Source organism: Amblyraja radiata, chromosome 21 (genome assembly GCF_010909765.2).
Source record: "Amblyraja radiata isolate CabotCenter1 chromosome 21, sAmbRad1.1.pri, whole genome shotgun sequence".
Taxonomy (NCBI): Eukaryota; Metazoa; Chordata; class Chondrichthyes; order Rajiformes; family Rajidae; genus Amblyraja; species Amblyraja radiata.
This window is the reverse complement of record NC_045976.1, coordinates 41,982,653-42,000,827: the sequence shown is the minus strand read 5'-3', so window position 1 is coordinate 42,000,827 and position 18,175 is coordinate 41,982,653. Positions and strand designations below refer to the sequence as shown.

Sequence of the window (18,175 nt, the reverse complement as noted above, 5' to 3'; positions counted from 1 at the left end):
GGTTTAAATCAAAGAGAGACACAAAACATTTGTACTGGAGTACTGGAGTACAACCCAACAAAAAGGTGCTGTTCTGTGGCGGGTTAATTTACACGGCTGCAAGGTCGAGCAGCCCAGCGCCCTGCCGCCCACGAATCAACTGCAGGCAGCAGTGCTCAGAGATGCAGCACGCAAACAGGCCCTTCGGCCCACCGAGTCTGCGCCGACCAGCGATCACCCCCGTACACTAGCATCATCCCACACACACACACACACACACGAGGGACAATTTACAATTTCACCAAAGCCAATGAACCCGCAAACCCGCACGTCTGTGGAGTGTGGGATGAAACCGGAGCTCCCGGAGAAAACCCACGCAGGTCACGGGGAGAACGTGTACACTCCGTGCAGACGGGATCCAACCCGTGTCTCTGGCGCTGTGAGGCAGCAACTCTACCGCTGAAATGGTTGACGAGACCCGTAAAACCACTTGTAAACCACGCCAACGGTCTCCAGCAACCCTCACCCCACAAACAACACAATATACACATCTATCGTTGTATGGTCATGATTTTGATCAAAGCGCTTGCAGAATATTAGTGATTATAGTGTTGGAGAACATTCCGATGAAGGTCTTCCTCGGATGCCGTGCAGACGGAGACACGCCGGCGTCCGTCGGTTTCAGGAGAAGGTTGCGGCGAGGATGTCTTGGACCTGTTGCTGGTGAAGAGTGCCGATGCCCACAGCAGGTACAGCAAGAGGCGGGCGACTGACCAACCGGAGCTGGAAACAAATCAACACACTGCCAGAGTTAACGGTATCGCACTGAATGCCGAATAGTGAAGACTGATCAATGATAATCGATTGAGGGGAGGAACAAGGGAGGGCGGGGGGGGGGGGGCAGTGGTGAATGTCATGGTACACCAGTCATTGAAAGTAGGCATGCAGGTGCAGCAGGCAGTGAAGAAAGCGAATGGTATGTTAGCTTTCATAGCAAAAGGATTTGAGTATAGGAGCAGGGAGGTTCTACTGCAGTTGTACAGGGTCTTGGTGAGACCACACCTGGAGTATTGCGTACAGTTTTGGTCTCCAAATCTGAGGAAGGACATTATTGCCATAGAGGGAGTGCAGAGAAGGTTCACCAGACTGATTCCTGGGATGTCAGGACTGTCTTATGAAGAAAGACTGGATAGACTTGGTTTATACTCTCTAGAATTTAGGAGATTGAGAGGGGATCTTATAGAAACTTACAAAATTCTTAAGGGGTTGGACAGGCTAGATGCAGGAAGATTGCTCCCGATGTTGGGGAAGTCCAGGACAAGGGGTCACAGCTTAAGGATAAGGGGGAAATCCTTTAAAACCGAGATGAGAAGAACTTTTTTCACACAGAGAGTGGTGAATCTCTGGAACTCTCTGCCACAGAGGGTAGTCGAGGCCAGTTCATTGGCTATATTTAAGAGGGAGTTAGATGTGGCCCTTGTGGCTAAGGGGATCAGAGGGTATGGAGAGAAGGCAGGTACGGGAGTTGGATGATCAGCCATGATCATATTGAATGGCGGTGCAAGCTCGAAGGGCCGAATGGCCTCTACTCCTGCACCTAATTTCTATGTTTCTATGTTTCTATGTGAAGTCGCCAGCATTAGAGCACATCAGTTGTTGCCTTACCTTGAGTCCTAACTGTTTCTCAAATCTGGGAGCAACATAAGACCATGGCCCCATGTTCTGTGCCTCTTCCTGGCTCCATATAAAGTCTGAAAAATAATTTTCTAATTTAATATTCATAATGTTATAGGTTCAGATCCCTCAGGCTTCTTCGTGCAATTATTAGTAAAGCAAAACTCGTGTTATTTAGTTTAGTTTTAGTGATCTTGGAAAGTTGGGAAAAGGGGAAGTACAACGGGATCTGGGGGGTCCTTGTTCTTCAGTCAATGAAAGTAAGCATGCAGGTACAGCAGGCAGTGAAGAAAGCCAAGTTGGCCTTTGTAACAAGAGGAGTCGAGTATAGGAGCAAAGAGGTCCTTCTGCAGTTGTACAGGGCCCTAGTGGGACCACACCTGGAGTATTGGGACGACAGATGGCACAATGGGCTAAGTGTTCGGCTGGCAACCGGAAGGTGGCCGGTTCGAATCCCGTTTGGAGTGCATACTGTCGTTGTGTCCTTGGGCAAGGCACTTCACCCACCTTTGCCTGTGTGTGAGTGATTGGTGGTGGTCGGAAGGGCCGTAGGCGCAGATTGGCAGCCACGCTTCCGTCAGTCTGCCCCAGGGCAGCTGTGGCTACAGAAGTAGCTTACCACCACCGAGTGTGACTGAGGAGTGAATGAATAATGCGATGTAAAGCGCCTTGAGTATTAGAAAGGCGCTATATAAATCCCATCCATTATTATTATTATTATTATTATTGTGTGCAGTTTTGGTCCCCTAATTTGAGGAAGGACATTCTTGCTATTGAGGGAGTGCAGCGTAGGTTTACAAGGTTAATTCCCGGGAGGACTGGAGAAGGCCGGGCAAGGAGAGGGACGATGGGTCAGGGGACGGCCAGAATGGAGGCAGCGGCTGCAACGGCCCAGTTTGGCCAACCACAGCTGGGACTGGGACACGGCTCCAAAATGGCAGCTCTTGCCTGTGGGCACCAGCGGGCATGGGCGGAAACCCTGGGGGGGCCGGGGCTGTCCCCCCCCCCATGTTTTGAGAAGTGGGGGACAATCCCCCCCCCCCAGTGACCTGTGGCCCCCATAACGCCCAGGTCGGCTGGCCTGCTCCACACTCCAAAGACGTGCAGGTTTGTAGGTTAATCGCTTGTGTAGATTGTCCCTGGTGCGTGGGATGGTGCTCGTGAACGGGGTGATTGCTGGTCGGCGCGGACACGGTGGGCCGACCTCCAGCCTAGATGTCAGGCCTCATTGTGTGTGTGTGTGTGTGTGTCCCCCTCCCCCCCCCCCCACCCAAACCATGTCTTAAAAGCGATTTCCGCCCGCGGTTCTGTGCGTGCTGGTACCAGCCGGGCGTAGTTGTGTTCATTCGTGTATGGTGAGGGTCTGACTGGCCTGATTCACGGTACCTTGGTACACGTGGTAATGAAGCAACCATCGAAGCAGTGAACCTTTAGCGCGATATTATGTAAAAACCTGACCTCCGGCGTGTTTGAAAATCTCCATTTGCCGCTGCAGCTGTTCCAGTGGGAAGGGGCAAAGTTCCTCGACTCTAATCAACGCCGTGTTCCGCGCCGACTCCAACGTCTCCCTGTGCTTCAGCAGAGCGTAATAGTGTTTGCCGCAACACAGCACCACGCGCCTAACACTGAAGAGAAGAACAACGCCATTGACCCAACTGCAGGAACATCGTTCACTGTTAAATCCACACGTGGGCAGCACGGTGGCGCCACGTAGAGTTGCTGCCTCACGGTGCCAGAGACACGGGTTCCACCCTGACTACGGATGCTGTCTGTACGGAGTTTGCACGTTCTCCCCGTGACCTGCGTGGGTTTTCTCCGGGTGTTCCGGTTTCCTTCCACATTCCAAAGACGTGCAGGTTTGTAGGTTAATTGGCTTCGGTGTAAATGTAAATTGTCCCTAGTGTGTGACAATAGACAATAGGTGCAGGAGTAGGCCATTCGGCCCTTCGAGCCAGCACCATCATTCAATGTGATCATGGCTGATCATTCCCAATCAGTACCCCGTTCCTGCCTTCTCCCCATATCCCCTGACTCCGCTATCTTTAAGAGCCCTATCCAGCTCTCTCTTGAAAGTATCCAGAGAACCGGCCTGTGTAGGATAGTGTTAAGGGCCTGTCCCAGTTGGGCGTCATGTGCGTGTCATTTGACTGTAAATGACATTGACTGTAGGACTCAAAAAGCTGTATCTTCCAGAGAATGATTCAATCGATTGAAAGATACAGCGTGGAAACAGGCCCTTCGGCCCACCGTGTCCATGCCGACCATCGATCACCCGTTCCGTGTTATCCCACTTTCCCATCCACTCCCTACACACCAGGGGGCAATTTACCTCCAAACCTGCACGTCTTTGGGATGTGGGAGGAAACCGGAGCACCCGGAGAAAACCCATGCAGGTCATGGGGAGAACGTGCAAACTCCGTACAGACAGCATCCAAGGCTAGGATTGAACCCGGGTCTCTGGTGCTGTGAGGCAGCGGTTCTACCCGCTGCGCCACCGTGCCAGCCTTCCTTGATAACGCCACAACAATTTCTTAGCCCAAGCGGTTAACATTTGTCTCAGAATACAAGCATATATTCAGTCTCTTCCATGCACCATGAACTCGGTGACAACATTTTGTTTATCCTCTGCAATATAACCACGTTAAAATAGCTCGATGAAAGTAAAGGGGAAAAAGCCCCAGAGAATCATCAAATAAGCAGAAATGACAGAAAGAGCAACTTAAAAAATTACAAAAAAGGGTTGTCATATCGGTGATTCTCGAGAAGATCGACACTAAATGCTGGAGTAACTCAGCGGGTCAGGCAGCATCTGTGGAGAACATGGATAGGTGACGTTTCGCAGAGTGCTGGAGTAACTCAGCGGGTCAGGCAGCATCTGTGGAGAACATGGATAGGTGACGTTTCACAGAGTGCTGGAGTAACTCAGCGGGTGCAGCAGCATCTATGGAGCTAAGGAAATAGGCAACGTTTCGGGTCGAAACCCTTCCGGGTTTCGGCCCGAAACGTTGCCTATTTCCAGAAGGGTTTCGGCCCGAAACTTTGCCTATTTCCTTCGCTCCATAGATGCTGCTGCACCATAACTCAGCGGGCCAGGCAGCATCTGTGGAGAACATGGATAGGTGATGTTTCACAGAGTGCTGGAGTAACTCATGGATAGGTGATGTTTCACAGAGTGCTGGAGTAACTCAGCGGGTCAGGCAGCATCTGTGGAGAGAAGGGATGGGTGACACTTAGTCTCGACCCGAAACGTCACCCGTTCTATCTCTCCAGAGATGCCGCCTGTCCCGCTGAGTTACTCCAGCATTTTGTGCCTGTCTTCGGTGTAAACCAGCATCTGCAGTTCCTTCCCGCACAGGGCATTATCTTTACACTGGCAGTCGTCTGTCCAATCCATTCACAGCAACGCGTCTGTGTTTTAAAAGAAAATAGACTTGTGGTCGTTTTGGAAAAAGAAAACAACTCACTTTTTTGGATCCACAGACGAATCGCCCAGGACAGGTTGAAATGTGGTTCCAGGAGCCATCTCATCTAAACTGGAGACTGCTGCCTTCAGTAGGAAGAGGAGGACAAGATGTCAGACAACAGGCAATAGGTGCAGGAGTAGGCCATTCGGCCCTTCGAGCCAGCACCGCCATTCAATGTGATCATCCCCAATCAGTACCCCGTTCCTGCCTTCTCCCCATATCCCCTGACTCCGCTATCTTTAAGAGCCCTATCTAGCTCTCTCTCTTGAAAGCATCCAGAGAACCTGCCTCCACCGCCCTCTGAGGCAGGGAATTCCACCGACTCGCCACTTTCTGTGAGAAAAAGTGTTTCCTCGTCTCCGTTCTACTCACCGGGAGACGGAGCAGCTGTTTAGGAGCGGCCACGATGAGGGGCTTGCGAAAGTCCCGGACCATCTGCCGGCGCAGGAGGTGGAAGTACTGCGAGGGCGATGTCGGGTGCACCACGAACATGTTGACGTTGTCCCCGTCCACACCTTCCTCCTTGCTGTCGCACAACTGCAGGACGAAGGAGTTGATCGCGCGGTCACATAAGAAACATAATAATAATAATAATAATAAATTTTATTTAATGGGCGCCTTTCAGACACCTTACATAGTAATCGGAATAAAAACATATAATCGGAATATAACAAGTGATAAAGACATCACTTAGACAATAGGTGCAGGAGTAGGCCATTCGGCCCTTCGAGCCTGCACCGCCATTCAATGTGATCATGGCTGATCATTCCAACTGATCATGGATAGGTGACGTTTCACAGAGTGCTGGAGTAACTCAGCGGGTCAGGCAGCATCTGTGGAGAACATGGATAGGTGACTTTTCACAGAGTGCTGGAGTAACTCAGCGGGTCAGGTAGCATCTGTGGAGAACATGAATAGGTACGTTTCGGGTCGAAACCCTTCCGGGTTTCGGCCCGAAACGTTGTCTATTTCCAGAAGGGTTTCGGCCCGAAACGTTGCCTATTTCCTTTGCTCCGTAGATGCTGCTGCACCATAACTCAGCGGGCCAGGCAGCATCTGTGGAGAACATGGATAGGTGACGTTTCACAGAGTGCTGGAGTAACTCAGCGGATCAGGCAGCATCTGTGGAGAACATGGATAGGTGATGTTTCACAGAGTGCTGGAGTAACTCAGCGGGTCAGGCAGCATCTGTGGAGAACATGGATAGGTGACGTTTCACAGAGTGCTGGAGTAACTCAGCGGGTCAGGCAGCATCTGTGGAGAACATGGATAGTTGACGTTTCACAGAGTGCTGGAGTAACTCAGCGGGTCAGGCAGCATCTGTGGAGAACATGGATAGGTGATCAGTCTGAAGAATTGTCACCAATGTGGGGAAGCTGTGTGAGCCACTGAGTTACTCCAGCGCTCTGCGCCTGTATTTGTGGTGAAGTTCGGGTTGGGATGGACAGGGAAAGATTACCTGCAGGAAGCGTTCGAGGCGACAGGAGGAATGATCCGGGCCTGCTCCATCGTATCCGTGGGGTAAGAGAATAACCAATGCGCTCTGCAGCAGCCACTTGGCCTCACCTATAACAATAAAGGCACTGCATTTAGCACTGACAAAAAGATCACTATTAGGCTTGTTATCTTGCAATACTCAGACCCTCTCCCATCGGGCAAGAGGTACAGAAGTGTGAAAAGGAACGCACACCTCCAGATTCAGGGACAGTTTCTTCCCGGCTGTTATCAGGCAACTGAACCATCCTACCACAACCAGAGAGCGGTCCTGAACTACTATCTACCTCATTGGTGACCCTCGGACTATCCTTGGTCGGACTTTACTGGCTTTACCTTGCACTAAACGTTATTCCCTTTATCATGTATCTGTACACTGTGGACGGCTCGATTGTAATCATGTATTGTCTTTCCGCTGACTGGTTAGCACGCAACAAAAGCTTTTCTCTGTACCTCGGTACACGGGACAATAAACACAACTGTTTATTGTCACGTGTTAAACAATAAACTGTTTATAGTCACGTTCAGTATAAAACTGAACTGAACATAAAACATGTTTAAGATAGAACTGCACATGCTGGAAAAATCATAGGGAGATAAAAACGCTGGAGGAACTCTATGGAGAGAAGAAATAGGCTCGAAGGGCCAAATGGCCTACTCCTGCACCTATTGTCTATTGTTCTAGCATGGAAACAGGCCCGGAGCTGAATTCAGTCCAAACATGGGTCTCAACACGAAACGTCACCCATTCCTTCCCTCCAGAGATGCTGCCTGTCCCGCTGAGTTACTCCAGCTCTTTGATGGAAACAGGCCCTTCGGCCCACCGAGTCCACGCCGACCATCGATCACCCGTACACACTAGTTCCATGTTATCCCACTTTCTCATCCACTCCCAACACACTAGGGGGCAATTTACAGACGGGCCGATTAGCCTACAAACCCGCACGTCTTTGGAGTGTGGGAGGAAACCGGAGCGCCCGGAGAAAACCCACGCGGGTCACGGGGAGAACGTGCAAACTCCGTACAGACAGCACCCGCAGTCAGGATGGAACCCGGGTCTCTGGCGCTGTGAGGCAGCAGCTCTACCCGCTGCGCCACCGTGCCGCGCTGACACAAGAGTGGGCGGCCTCTGTGCTGGCAAGCATGGCCTGATGTCTCACCTCCGCAGATAAAGGTGTCAAACATGATCTGAGCGCCGTTGAAGAAGTCGCCAAATTGGGCTTCCCACACGGGCAGGAGCTGCGGGCTCTCGATGCTCATGCCATACTCAAAGCCAACCACCGCCTCTTCAGACAACGGGCTGTTGCACACCTGATGTGAGGAAAATGGTGCAGATTATTCCCCGAATAGCGCACTCGAAAATAATGAGGAGAATAGATCGGGTCGATGCACAGAGTCTACAGCCTAGAGGAGGGGAATCGAGGACCAGAGGACATAGATTTAAGGTGAAGGGGGAAAGAAATAATAGGTCAAATCGTCCCTTCCCACCCAGCCCACCCCCTCCCCGGGCACTTTCCCCTTGCAACCGCAGGAAATGCCACACTTGTCGCTTTACCTCCCCCCTCGACTCCATCCAAGGACCCAAGCAGTCGTTCCAGGTGCGGCAGAGGTTCACCTGCACCTCCTCCAACCTCATCTATTGCATCCGCTGCTCTAGGTGTCAGCTGCTCTACATCGGTGAGACCAAGCGCAGGCTTGGCGATCGCTTCGCCCAACACCTCCGCACGGTTCGCAATAACCAACCTGATCTCCCGGTGGCTCAGCACTTCAACTCCCCCTCCCATTCCCAATCCGACCTTTCTGTCCTGGGCCTCCTCCATGGTCAGAGTGAGTCCCACCGCAAATTGGAGGAGCAGCACCTCATATTTCGCTTGGATAATTTACACCCCAGCGGGATGAACATTGACTTCTCCAATTTCAGGTAGTCCCTGCTTTCTCCCTCCTTCCCCTCCCCTTCCCAGCTCCCCCACAGCCCACTGTCTCCGCATCTTCCTTTCTTCTTCCTGCCCCCCCCTCCTCTGAAGAAGGGTCTCGACCCGAAACATCACCTATTCCTTCTCTCCATAGATGCTGCCTCACCCGCTGAGTTTCTCCAGCGTTTTTGTCTACCATAGGAATGTGGGGGGCAGCTTTTCCACACAAAGGGCGGCGGGTGTATGGAACGAGCTGCCAGAGGAGGTGGTTGAGGCAGGGATTCATTAAGAAACAGTCAGACGGGTACATGGATAGGACAGGTTGGGAGGGATATGGGTCAAGCGCAGGCAGGTGGGACTAGTGTAGATGGGACATGTTGGCCAGTGTGGGCAAGTTGGGCCGAAGGGCCTGTTTCCACACTGTGTCACTCTGTGAATCTATTATTTTACATTCTTCAGTGTGTGTATGTGCGTGTGTGTATATATTTATATATATACGTGTGTGTGTGTGTGTGTGTGTGTGTGTGTGTATATTTATATATACGTGTGTGTGTGTGTGTGCGTGTGTGTGTGTGTATATTTATATATACGTGTGTGTGTGTATACATATATATACGTGTGTGTGTGTGTGTGTGTGTGTATATATATATATACGTGTGTGTGTGTGCGTGTGTGTATTTATATATACGTGTGTGTGTGTGTGTGTGTATATATATATATACGTGTGTGTGTGTATATTTATATATACGTGTGTGTGTGTGTGTGTGTATATATACACGTGTGTGTGTGTGTATATTTATATATACGTGTGTGTGTGTGTGTGTGTGTGTGTGTGTGTGTGTGTGTGTGTGTGTGTGTGTATATATATATATACGTGTGTGTGTGTGTATATTTATATATACGTGTGTGTGTGTGTGTGTGTGTGTGTGTGTGTGAGTTTATATATATATACACACACACAGAATTTCTCATTTATTATATGTTATTCACAGTGTACTGTGTTTTCATATTCTGTTGTGCTGCTGCAAGCAAGAATGCCATTGTTCGATCAGGTACACACCACAATAAAACACTCTTGACTCTTGATGAGTAGACTGTTGCTTACCTAACATCGCCAGCATTGTACGGCAAAGGAACAGGCCCTTCAGCCCACAAGATAGACACAAAATGCTGGAGTAACTCAGTGGGACTGGCAGTGTGATACCGACACACGCCGCGATGAACAGGAAGGTTGGCGCTGTAATTAAGACGGTGAAAGCACAGTGTACGGGGAGGGTCACGTAAGTCCCTTAAAAGAGGAGGGGGAGAAGGAGTGGAGACAACTTTCAAGAAGCCAGAGATACATGGCTGTGAAGCTCGGCGGATATTTAACATTATCCTTGGTTCTGAAAACTACTGCTTACGTTTTGTTTCCCCAATGAGCCAATGAAATTCACCGTTCAACACCAGCTACAACCTACGAGAACCCACTACAACCTTCGACCCACCTACGGCACGAGAATTCCCGCTACTCTCCATGGCGGCTTCATTCAGGCCGGCGTTAAATTCTCAACACGATGAAAAACTTGCGTCGACCGTAATGAGGCCGCGACTAGTTCCCAGAATGCGGGGAACTCCTCACGACCACGAAGGCGACTCCCCGGCAACCACCCGCGAACATGTGGCGAACACCGCAGAATCTCCTGCCGTCGCCTAAAAGGTCACCGAAGTGGGACAGGCCCATTAGTAACGCTGCAGAGCCACGCGCGCTAAACGCCGCCAACACGGCCCTTTGTACCTCAAAGAATCCCTTCTGTTCCGGGCTGATTTGGTTGAGGGGGATGTAGGCGTTACCCGTCACCTGGCAAACCACCATGGCGTGGCGCTGGCTGAAGGTCCCGCGGCCAACGTCTTGTCCACTCAGCCGCACGTTGAACCCTCGGTGAAAGGAAACGTCTCTGTGTTAATCGTTCGACATTCGCTTCAAGGATTCACCTGCGTTTTGGTTTTGGGAAACAGCCCCGTACAGGACCTCGCAGAGAGTTGTATGCACAGAATCAGTCCGTCGCACAAACCAACCTCCCTTCCATCGACTCCATCTACATCTCACGCTGCCTCGGCAAGGCCAGCAGCATCATCAAGGACCAGTCTCACCCCGGTCACTCCCTCTTCTCCCCTCTCCCATCGGGCAAGTGTGAAAAGTGTGAAATCTGTGGAATTCATGGCCACAGGAGGATGTGAAGGATGTCACTGGGTATTGTTAAGGCAGAGATAGATAGATTCTTGATTAGTACGGGTGTCATATGCTGAGAGAATGGAGCGGCTGGGCTTGTACACTCTGGAGTTTAGAAGGATGAGAGGGTATCTCAATGGAAACATATAAGATTGTAAAGGGTTTGGACACGCTAGAGACAGGGAACATGTTCCCGATGTTGGGGGAGTCCAGAACCAGGGGCCACAGTTTTAGAATAAGGGGTAAGCCATTTAGAACGGAGATGAGGAAACACCTTTTCTCACAGAGAGTGGTGAGTCTGTGGAATTCTCTGCCTCAGAGGGTGGTGGAGGCAGGTTCTCTGGATGCTTTCAAGAGAGAGCTAGATAGGGCTCTTAAAAATAGCGGTGTCAGGGGATATGGGGAGAAGGCAGGAACGGGGTACTGATTGGGGATGATCAGCCATGATCACATTGAATGGCGGTGCTGGCTCAGAGGGCCAAATGGCCTACTCCTGCACCTACTGTTTATTGTCTATTGTCAGGGGTTACGGGGAGAAGGCAGGAGAATGGTGTTGGGAGGGAGAGGTAGATCAGCCATGATTGAATGGCGTAGTAGACCAGTCATTGGATGGGCTGAATGGTCTAACTCTGCTCCTATAACGTTACGAACATATCTGTTCCACTCGTGTGCAGCTCGAAGCATTCTTCACCGGCCCCAGTGACACACAGTCCGAAGAAGGGTCTCGACCCGAAACATCACCCATTCCCTCTCTCCAGAGATGCTGCCTGTCCCGCTGAGTTACTCCGGCATTTAGTGACCACACTAAGCTATTACCTTGAGAGAGCAACGATCCGATAGCCAGGGCCTCTGCAGTGGACCAGTCCAGCTTTGTCGCCTCCTCCAGTTTCTGGAGCCGACTCTAAACAGGGGTTAAGAATCAGCGGTTGTTTAAGAAGGAACTGCAGATGCTGGAAAAATCGACGGTGGACAAAAATGCTGGAGGAACTCAGCGGGTGAGGCAGCATCTATGTTAGATTACACCCCAGCGGTATGAACATTGACTTCTCCAATTTCAGGTAGTCCCTGCTTTCTCCCTCCTTCCCCTCCCCTTCCCAGCTCTCCCACACGCCCACTGTCTCCGCCTCTTCCTTTCGTTTTCCTGTCCCCACATCAGTCTGAGGAAGGGTCCCGACCCGAAACGTCGCCTATTCCTTCGCTCCATAGATGCTGCCTCACCCGCTGAGTTTCTCCAACATTTTTGTCTACCTTTAAGAATAAGCAGCACTGCACACCGAGCCCCAGCCCCACATCAATAGATCAATAGTGCTTCACTTGCCACAGACGTGACATTGTTGGCCCCATCATTCAGTCCAAAGTGCGGTCGGACAGACAGTACAGGAGTGTGAAAACGCACACCTCTGGATTCAGGGCCATTGGTCAAACAGTCATACAGCGCGGAAACAGGCCCTTTGGCCCAACTCCTCCATGCTTTCATATGAAGAAAGACTGGATAGACTCGGCTTGTACTCGTTAGAATTTAGAAGATTGAGGGGGGATCTTATAGAAACTTACAAAATTCTTAAGGGGTTGGACAGGCTAGATGCAGGAAGATTGTTCCCGATGTTGGGGAAGTCCAGAACAAGGGGTCACAGTTTAAGGATAAGGGGGAAATCTTTTAGGACTGAGATGAGAAAAACATTTTTCACACAGAGAGTGGTGAATCTGTGGAATTCTCTGCCACAGAGGGTAGTTGAAGCCAGTTCATTGGCTATATTTAAGAGTGAGTTAGATGTGGCCCTTGTGGCTAAAGGGATCTGGGGGTATGGAGAGAAGGCAGGTACAGGATACTGAGTTGGATGATCAGCCATGATATTGAATGGCGGTGCAGGCTTGAAGGGCCGAATGGCCTCTACTCCTGCACCTATTGTCTATGTTTCTATGTTTCTATGCTGTCCCAAGAAGCTCCATCCAACCTAGGCCGCAAAAAATTCCAGAGAGTTGTGGACGCAGCCCAGACCATCGCACAAACCAACCTCCCTTCCATCAACTCCATCTACACCTCACGCTGCCTCGGCAAGGCCAGCAGCATCATCAAGGACCAGTCTCACCCCCGGCCACTCCCTCTTCTCCCCTCTCCCATCGGGCAAGAGGTACAGAAGTGTGAAAACGAACGCACACCTCCATATTCAGGGACCGTTTCTTCCCGGCTGTTATCAGGCAACTGAACCATCCTACCACAACTAGAGAGCGGTCCTGAACTACTATCTACCTCATTGGTGACCCCCGGACTATCCTTGATCGGACTTTACTGGCTTTACCTTGCACTAAACCTTATCATGTATCTGTACACTGTAAACGGCTCGATTGTAATCATGTGTTGTTTTTCCGCTGACTGGTTAAGTAAGTAAGTTTATTGGCCAAGTATTCACATACAAGGAATTTGCCTTGGTGCTCTGCCCACAAGTAATAACACGACATACAGTGACAGTTACGAATGACTCAGAAAACACTAAACATTAATAATAATAAAACATTAATGATAAAACACCATTGATCAAGCATGTGAACCAACAAAATACCAGATCAAAGGGAGGCTACAGATTTTGGCTGTTGAGTAGAGCAACTACTCGTGGATAAAAACTGTTTTTATGTCTGGCTGTGGCAGCTTTGACAGAGGGAAGTGATTCAAAGAGTTTGTGGCCATGGTGAGAGGGTCAGAGATGATCTTGCCCGCTCGCTTCCTGGCCCTTGCAGTGTACAGTTCATCAATGGAGGGAAGGTTAGCACGCAACAAAAGGTTTTCACTGTACCTCGGTACACGTGACAATAAACTAAACGGAACTAAAGCTGCACGCCAGTGAGTGGTGGTGCTCCACCCAGCCCCTGCCCCTGCTCCAGTACCTACCTGCACGTGCGTCTTCAGCAAGTGACTGTGCATGGTTATTCCCTCGCAAACCTCCACAGACTTGGCGCCCACGTACTTCAACAGGTCGACGGGCATGCCCGTGTCCCAGGTAGTGATCCTGTACGAGGGTTCAACCAAGCCGCTCCAACGGCCCCTCAGGTTCAGGGCCAGCGGGGAGAAGGACATGGTGTTGCTCAGGTGGTCGTTTAGCTTGGCATAGTACGAGGTCTTGATGCTGGATATCTCCTGCTCTGTTAGTAGGCCGTCTGCCACCAGTCGCTCAGCGTACAGCTCGGGGATACTTTGACGTGATCTGTGGAGGGGTTGAAGAAAGAATGCAACATGAGGCAGAATACAGCACGAAGACCATGTGTCTTGTTTTACATCTACAAGTGACACGTAGATACGTTTAGTTTAGAGATACAGCGCCGAAACAGGCCCTTCGGCCCACCGAGTCCACGCCGACCAGCGATCCCCCCCCCCCCCCCCCCCCCCCCCCCCGCACACTAACACTATCCTACACACACTAGGAACATTTTCAAGAATATGACAGTCCCGCCATCCTGGGAATTAACCTGGTAAACCTACGCTGCACTCCCTCAATAGCAAGAATGTCCTTCCTCAATTTAGGAGCTAGATAGGGCTCTTAAAGATAGCAAAATCAGGGGATATGGGGAGAAGGCAGGAACGGGGTACTGATTGGGGATGATCAGCCATGATCACATTGAATGGCGGTGCTGGCTCGAAGGGCTGATTGGCCTACTCCTGCCCCCATTGTATTTAGCTTTTAAACCTTTACATGGGATGTGAGGGGATAAATCGAACGGCCATTGACTGTGGATGGAAGGCCATCAGTCAGTCAGATGGATGAGGGTGAGCCCCTCGACTGTACCTGATGGTCCTGTACATGATGGGGTTGGTGAAGGTGGGCTCATCCAGCTCATTGTGGCCCCACTGCCGGTAGCAGAGGAGGTCCACCACCACGTCCTTGCGGAAGCGTCGCTGGTACTCCACGGCTAACCGCGCGGAACGCACCACCTCCTCTGCATCGTCTCCGTTCACGTGGATGACGGGACAGTGGACCATCCTCCCTGGGGGTGACAAAACATACAGGCCCATCGTCCCCACACTAAAGGCAATAGACAATAGGTGCAGGAGTAGGCCACTCGGTCCTTCGAGCCAGCACCGCCATTCAATGTGATCATGGCTGATCATCCCCAATCAGTACCCCGTTCCTGCCTTCACCCCATATCCCCTGACTCTGCTATTTTTAAGAGCCCTATCTAGCTCTCTCTTGAAAGTATCCAGAGAACTTGCCTCCACCGCCCTCTGAGGCAGAGAATTCCACAGACTCACAACTCTCTGTGTGAAAAAGTGTTTCCTCGTCTCCGTTCTAAATGGCCTCCCCCTTATTCTTAAACTGTGGCCCCTGGTTCTGGACTCCCCCAACATCGGGAACATGTTTCCTGCCTCTAGCGTGTCCAAGTGATCTACCGGATACAAGGAATATAAACAATAGACAATAGGTGCAGGAGTAGGCCATTTGGCCCTTCGAGCCAGCACCACCCTTCAATGTGATCATGGCTGATCATCCACAATCAGTACCCCGTTCCTGCCTTCTCCCCATATCCCCTGACTCCGCTATTTTTAAGAGCCCTATCTAGCTCTCTCTTGAAAGTATCCAGAAAATACTCAATACTCTGACTGATGACCGGCTTGTTGAGTGCAGGGTGGGCGAGGGGGCTGTTCCTGTTCCTGCCCCGTGCTGTGCGGTTCATAGATGGCCCCATGCATGGAGTAGCTTACCGATATCACTGTTGTAGGGCGAGGACTTCCCCCTCTCTGCGGGAGTGGTGTAGCCCAGCTGATTGTTGACGATCAGGTGGATGCTGCCACCCACTCGGTAGTGGGGGAGTTTCGACAGAGTGAAGGTCTCGGCAACCACCCCTTGCCCCGGGAAGGAAGCATCACCGTGTACCTGAGGGGGGGAGGAAGGGAAGGCTCGTCAGCATCCACTCACCTAGCCTTGAAGCAACAATATCTCCAAACTTTCCAAGGACATGTTTAGTTTAGAGATACAGCGCGGAAACAGGAAACAGTCCAGCTGTGATCAGGCGATATATTATCCAGAACAACCACAGCCAGAGGTCCTTGGAAATGCACATTTCTATGAAATTCAGATCATCACAGGATTTCAACTTGAAACAGGGAGATTTAATTCAGAGATACAGCGCGGAAACAGGCCCTTCGGCCCATCGAGTCCACACCTTCCAGCGATCGCCCCGCTCACCAACACTATCCTGCACACACTAGGGACAGTTTACAATTTTCACCAAATTAACCTACAAAACCTTGAGTGTGGGAGGAAACCGGAGCACCCGGGGAAGGCCCACGCAGGTCACGGGGAGAACGTGCAAACTCCATGCAGACAGCGCCCGTAGTCGGGATCAAACACGGGTCTCTTGCGCTGTGAGGCGGCAACTCTACCCGCTGCACCACCGTGATTGGTTTGGTGTAAATGTAAATTGTCCCTAGTGTGTGTAGGATAGTGTTAGTGTGCGGGGATCGCTGGTCGGCGCGGACTTGTTGGCCTGTTTCCGCGCTGTATATCTAAACTTATATCGACAATGAATGACAGTGCGTGGTGGCGCGTTCGGCCTGTCCTGTCCTGACCTGCACACAAATGGCTTTGTCTCCGGGCCGGGCGTTGGCGCTGGGCGAGTAATCTCCATCTTGCCGGGACTGCTGCCGGCCGCGGACTTTGCCGACCGCCACCGGGTTGATGGCCTCGAGGTGCGACGGGTTGGGCAGCATGGCCACGTGCAGGGGCTGCTCAACGCCATAGTCCAGCTTCACCGAGGTCGACAGGTGAGACAGCACGTCCCCCGAGGCCACGGAACCTTCCGGAAACTCACTCAACCCACGCATCTTGCGAAACATCAACTGCAATCAAATCCAAAAAAATATGAAACTGTAACCGACTGGGTAGAAACATAGAAAATAGGTGCAGGAGTAGGCCATTCGGCCCTTCGAGCCTGCACCGCCATTCATGGCAGATCATCCAACTCAGTATCCCGTACCTGCCTTCTCTCCATACCCCCTGATCCCTTTAGCCACAAGGGCCACATCTAACTCCCTCTTAAATATAGCCAATGAACTGGCTTCAGCTGGCCTCAGAGGACTGTGTGAAATTTTTTTTTTCTCATCTCAGTCCTAAAAGACTTCCCCCATATCCTTAAACTGTGACCCCTTGTCCTGGACTTCCCCAACATCGGGAACAATCTTCCTGCATCTAGCCTGTCCAACCCCTTAAGAATTTTGTACGTTTCTATAAAATCCCCCCTCAATCTTCCAATGAAAGCCATTGCTTCAGTCTGGTACACAAAGTGCTGGAGTAGTTGGTCAGGCAGCATCTGTGTGCTAGTATGGAAACAGGCCCTTCAGCCAACTTGACCACACCGACCAACATGTCCCATCTACACTAGTCCCACCTGCCTGCATTTGGCCAATATCCCCCCAAATCTGTCCTATCCATGTACCTGTACAAAAATTACGATAGTACCTGCCTCAACTACCTCCTCCGGCAGCTCGTTCCGTACACCCACCACCCTCTGAGTGAATAAGTTACACCTCAAGTTCCTATTAAATCTTTCCCCCCCCCTCACCTTAAACCTTTGTCCTCTGGTCCTCGATTCCCCATTCTGGGTAAAAGACTCTGTGCGTTCACCCAATCTAATCCCCTCGTGATTTTGTACACCTCGACAAGATAACCCCTCAGCTTCCTGGCCAAGAAATACAGTCCTAGCCCACCCAACCTCCCCCTATAGTTCAGGCCCTTGAGCCCTGGCAACATCCGCATAAAGCTGTAGTAAGTAACTGCGAAATGCTGGAGTAACTCCGTGGGACAGGCAGCATCTATGGAGAGAAGGAACGGTTGACGTTTCGGGTCGAGACCCTTCTTCAGAAGTGACTTTTAGACTGTACATTAGACTTTAGAGGCACAGCATGAAAACAGGCCCTTCAGCCCACTTACACTATCCTACACACTATGGACTATGTCCAATTTTACTGAAGGCAAGTTAACCTCCCAACCTGGAGTGTGGAGAGGAAACCGGAGCACCCGGAGAAAACCCACGCAGGTCACGGGGAGAACGTACAAGCGGGCTCCGGTGGGAAGCGGCCGATTTGGAGGTGCAAAGCCACTGAGGTTGGCCTCCCGTTCCGACGTCGGAGTTCCAACATCCCGGCGAGCGGGCCTGAGCGACTGACAATAGACAATAGGTGCAGGAGTAGGCCATTCGTCCCTTCGAGCCAGCACCGCCATTCAATATGATCATGGTTGAACATCTCCACGCAGTACCCCGTTCCTGCCTTCTCCCCATATCCCCAAGGAAACACTTTTTCACCCAGAGAGTTGTGTTCCCGATGTTGGGGGAGTCCAGAAACAGGGGCCACACAGTTTAAGAATAAGGGGTTGGCCATTTAGAACGGAGACGAGGAAACACTTTTTCTCGCAGAGAGTGGCGAGTCTGCGGAATTCTCTGCCTCAGAG

At 51.1% G+C, this 18,175-nt stretch overlaps 1 protein-coding gene across 1 annotated transcript in view; it reads right to left on the bottom strand.

The window, feature by feature from the left end:
* Positions 1-535: 535 nt before the first annotated feature.
* Positions 536-18,175, bottom strand: part of dhtkd1 (dehydrogenase E1 and transketolase domain containing 1) — a 30,818-nt gene continuing 13,178 nt past the window's right edge. Inside the window, exons 5-17 of the mRNA XM_033040180.1 lie at positions 16,297-16,566; positions 15,430-15,601; positions 14,516-14,714; positions 13,624-13,936; positions 11,553-11,637; positions 10,302-10,441; positions 7,772-7,922; positions 6,577-6,683; positions 5,490-5,654; positions 5,118-5,200; positions 3,112-3,278; positions 1,645-1,730; positions 536-762 (exon numbers count right to left, since the gene is read on the bottom strand). Of these exons, the coding sequence (XP_032896071.1) occupies positions 661-762; positions 1,645-1,730; positions 3,112-3,278; positions 5,118-5,200; positions 5,490-5,654; positions 6,577-6,683; positions 7,772-7,922; positions 10,302-10,441; positions 11,553-11,637; positions 13,624-13,936; positions 14,516-14,714; positions 15,430-15,601; positions 16,297-16,566 (2,040 nt within the window). The 3' untranslated portion in view covers positions 536-660. The remainder of the gene's footprint in view (positions 763-1,644; positions 1,731-3,111; positions 3,279-5,117; positions 5,201-5,489; positions 5,655-6,576; positions 6,684-7,771; positions 7,923-10,301; positions 10,442-11,552; positions 11,638-13,623; positions 13,937-14,515; positions 14,715-15,429; positions 15,602-16,296; positions 16,567-18,175) is intronic.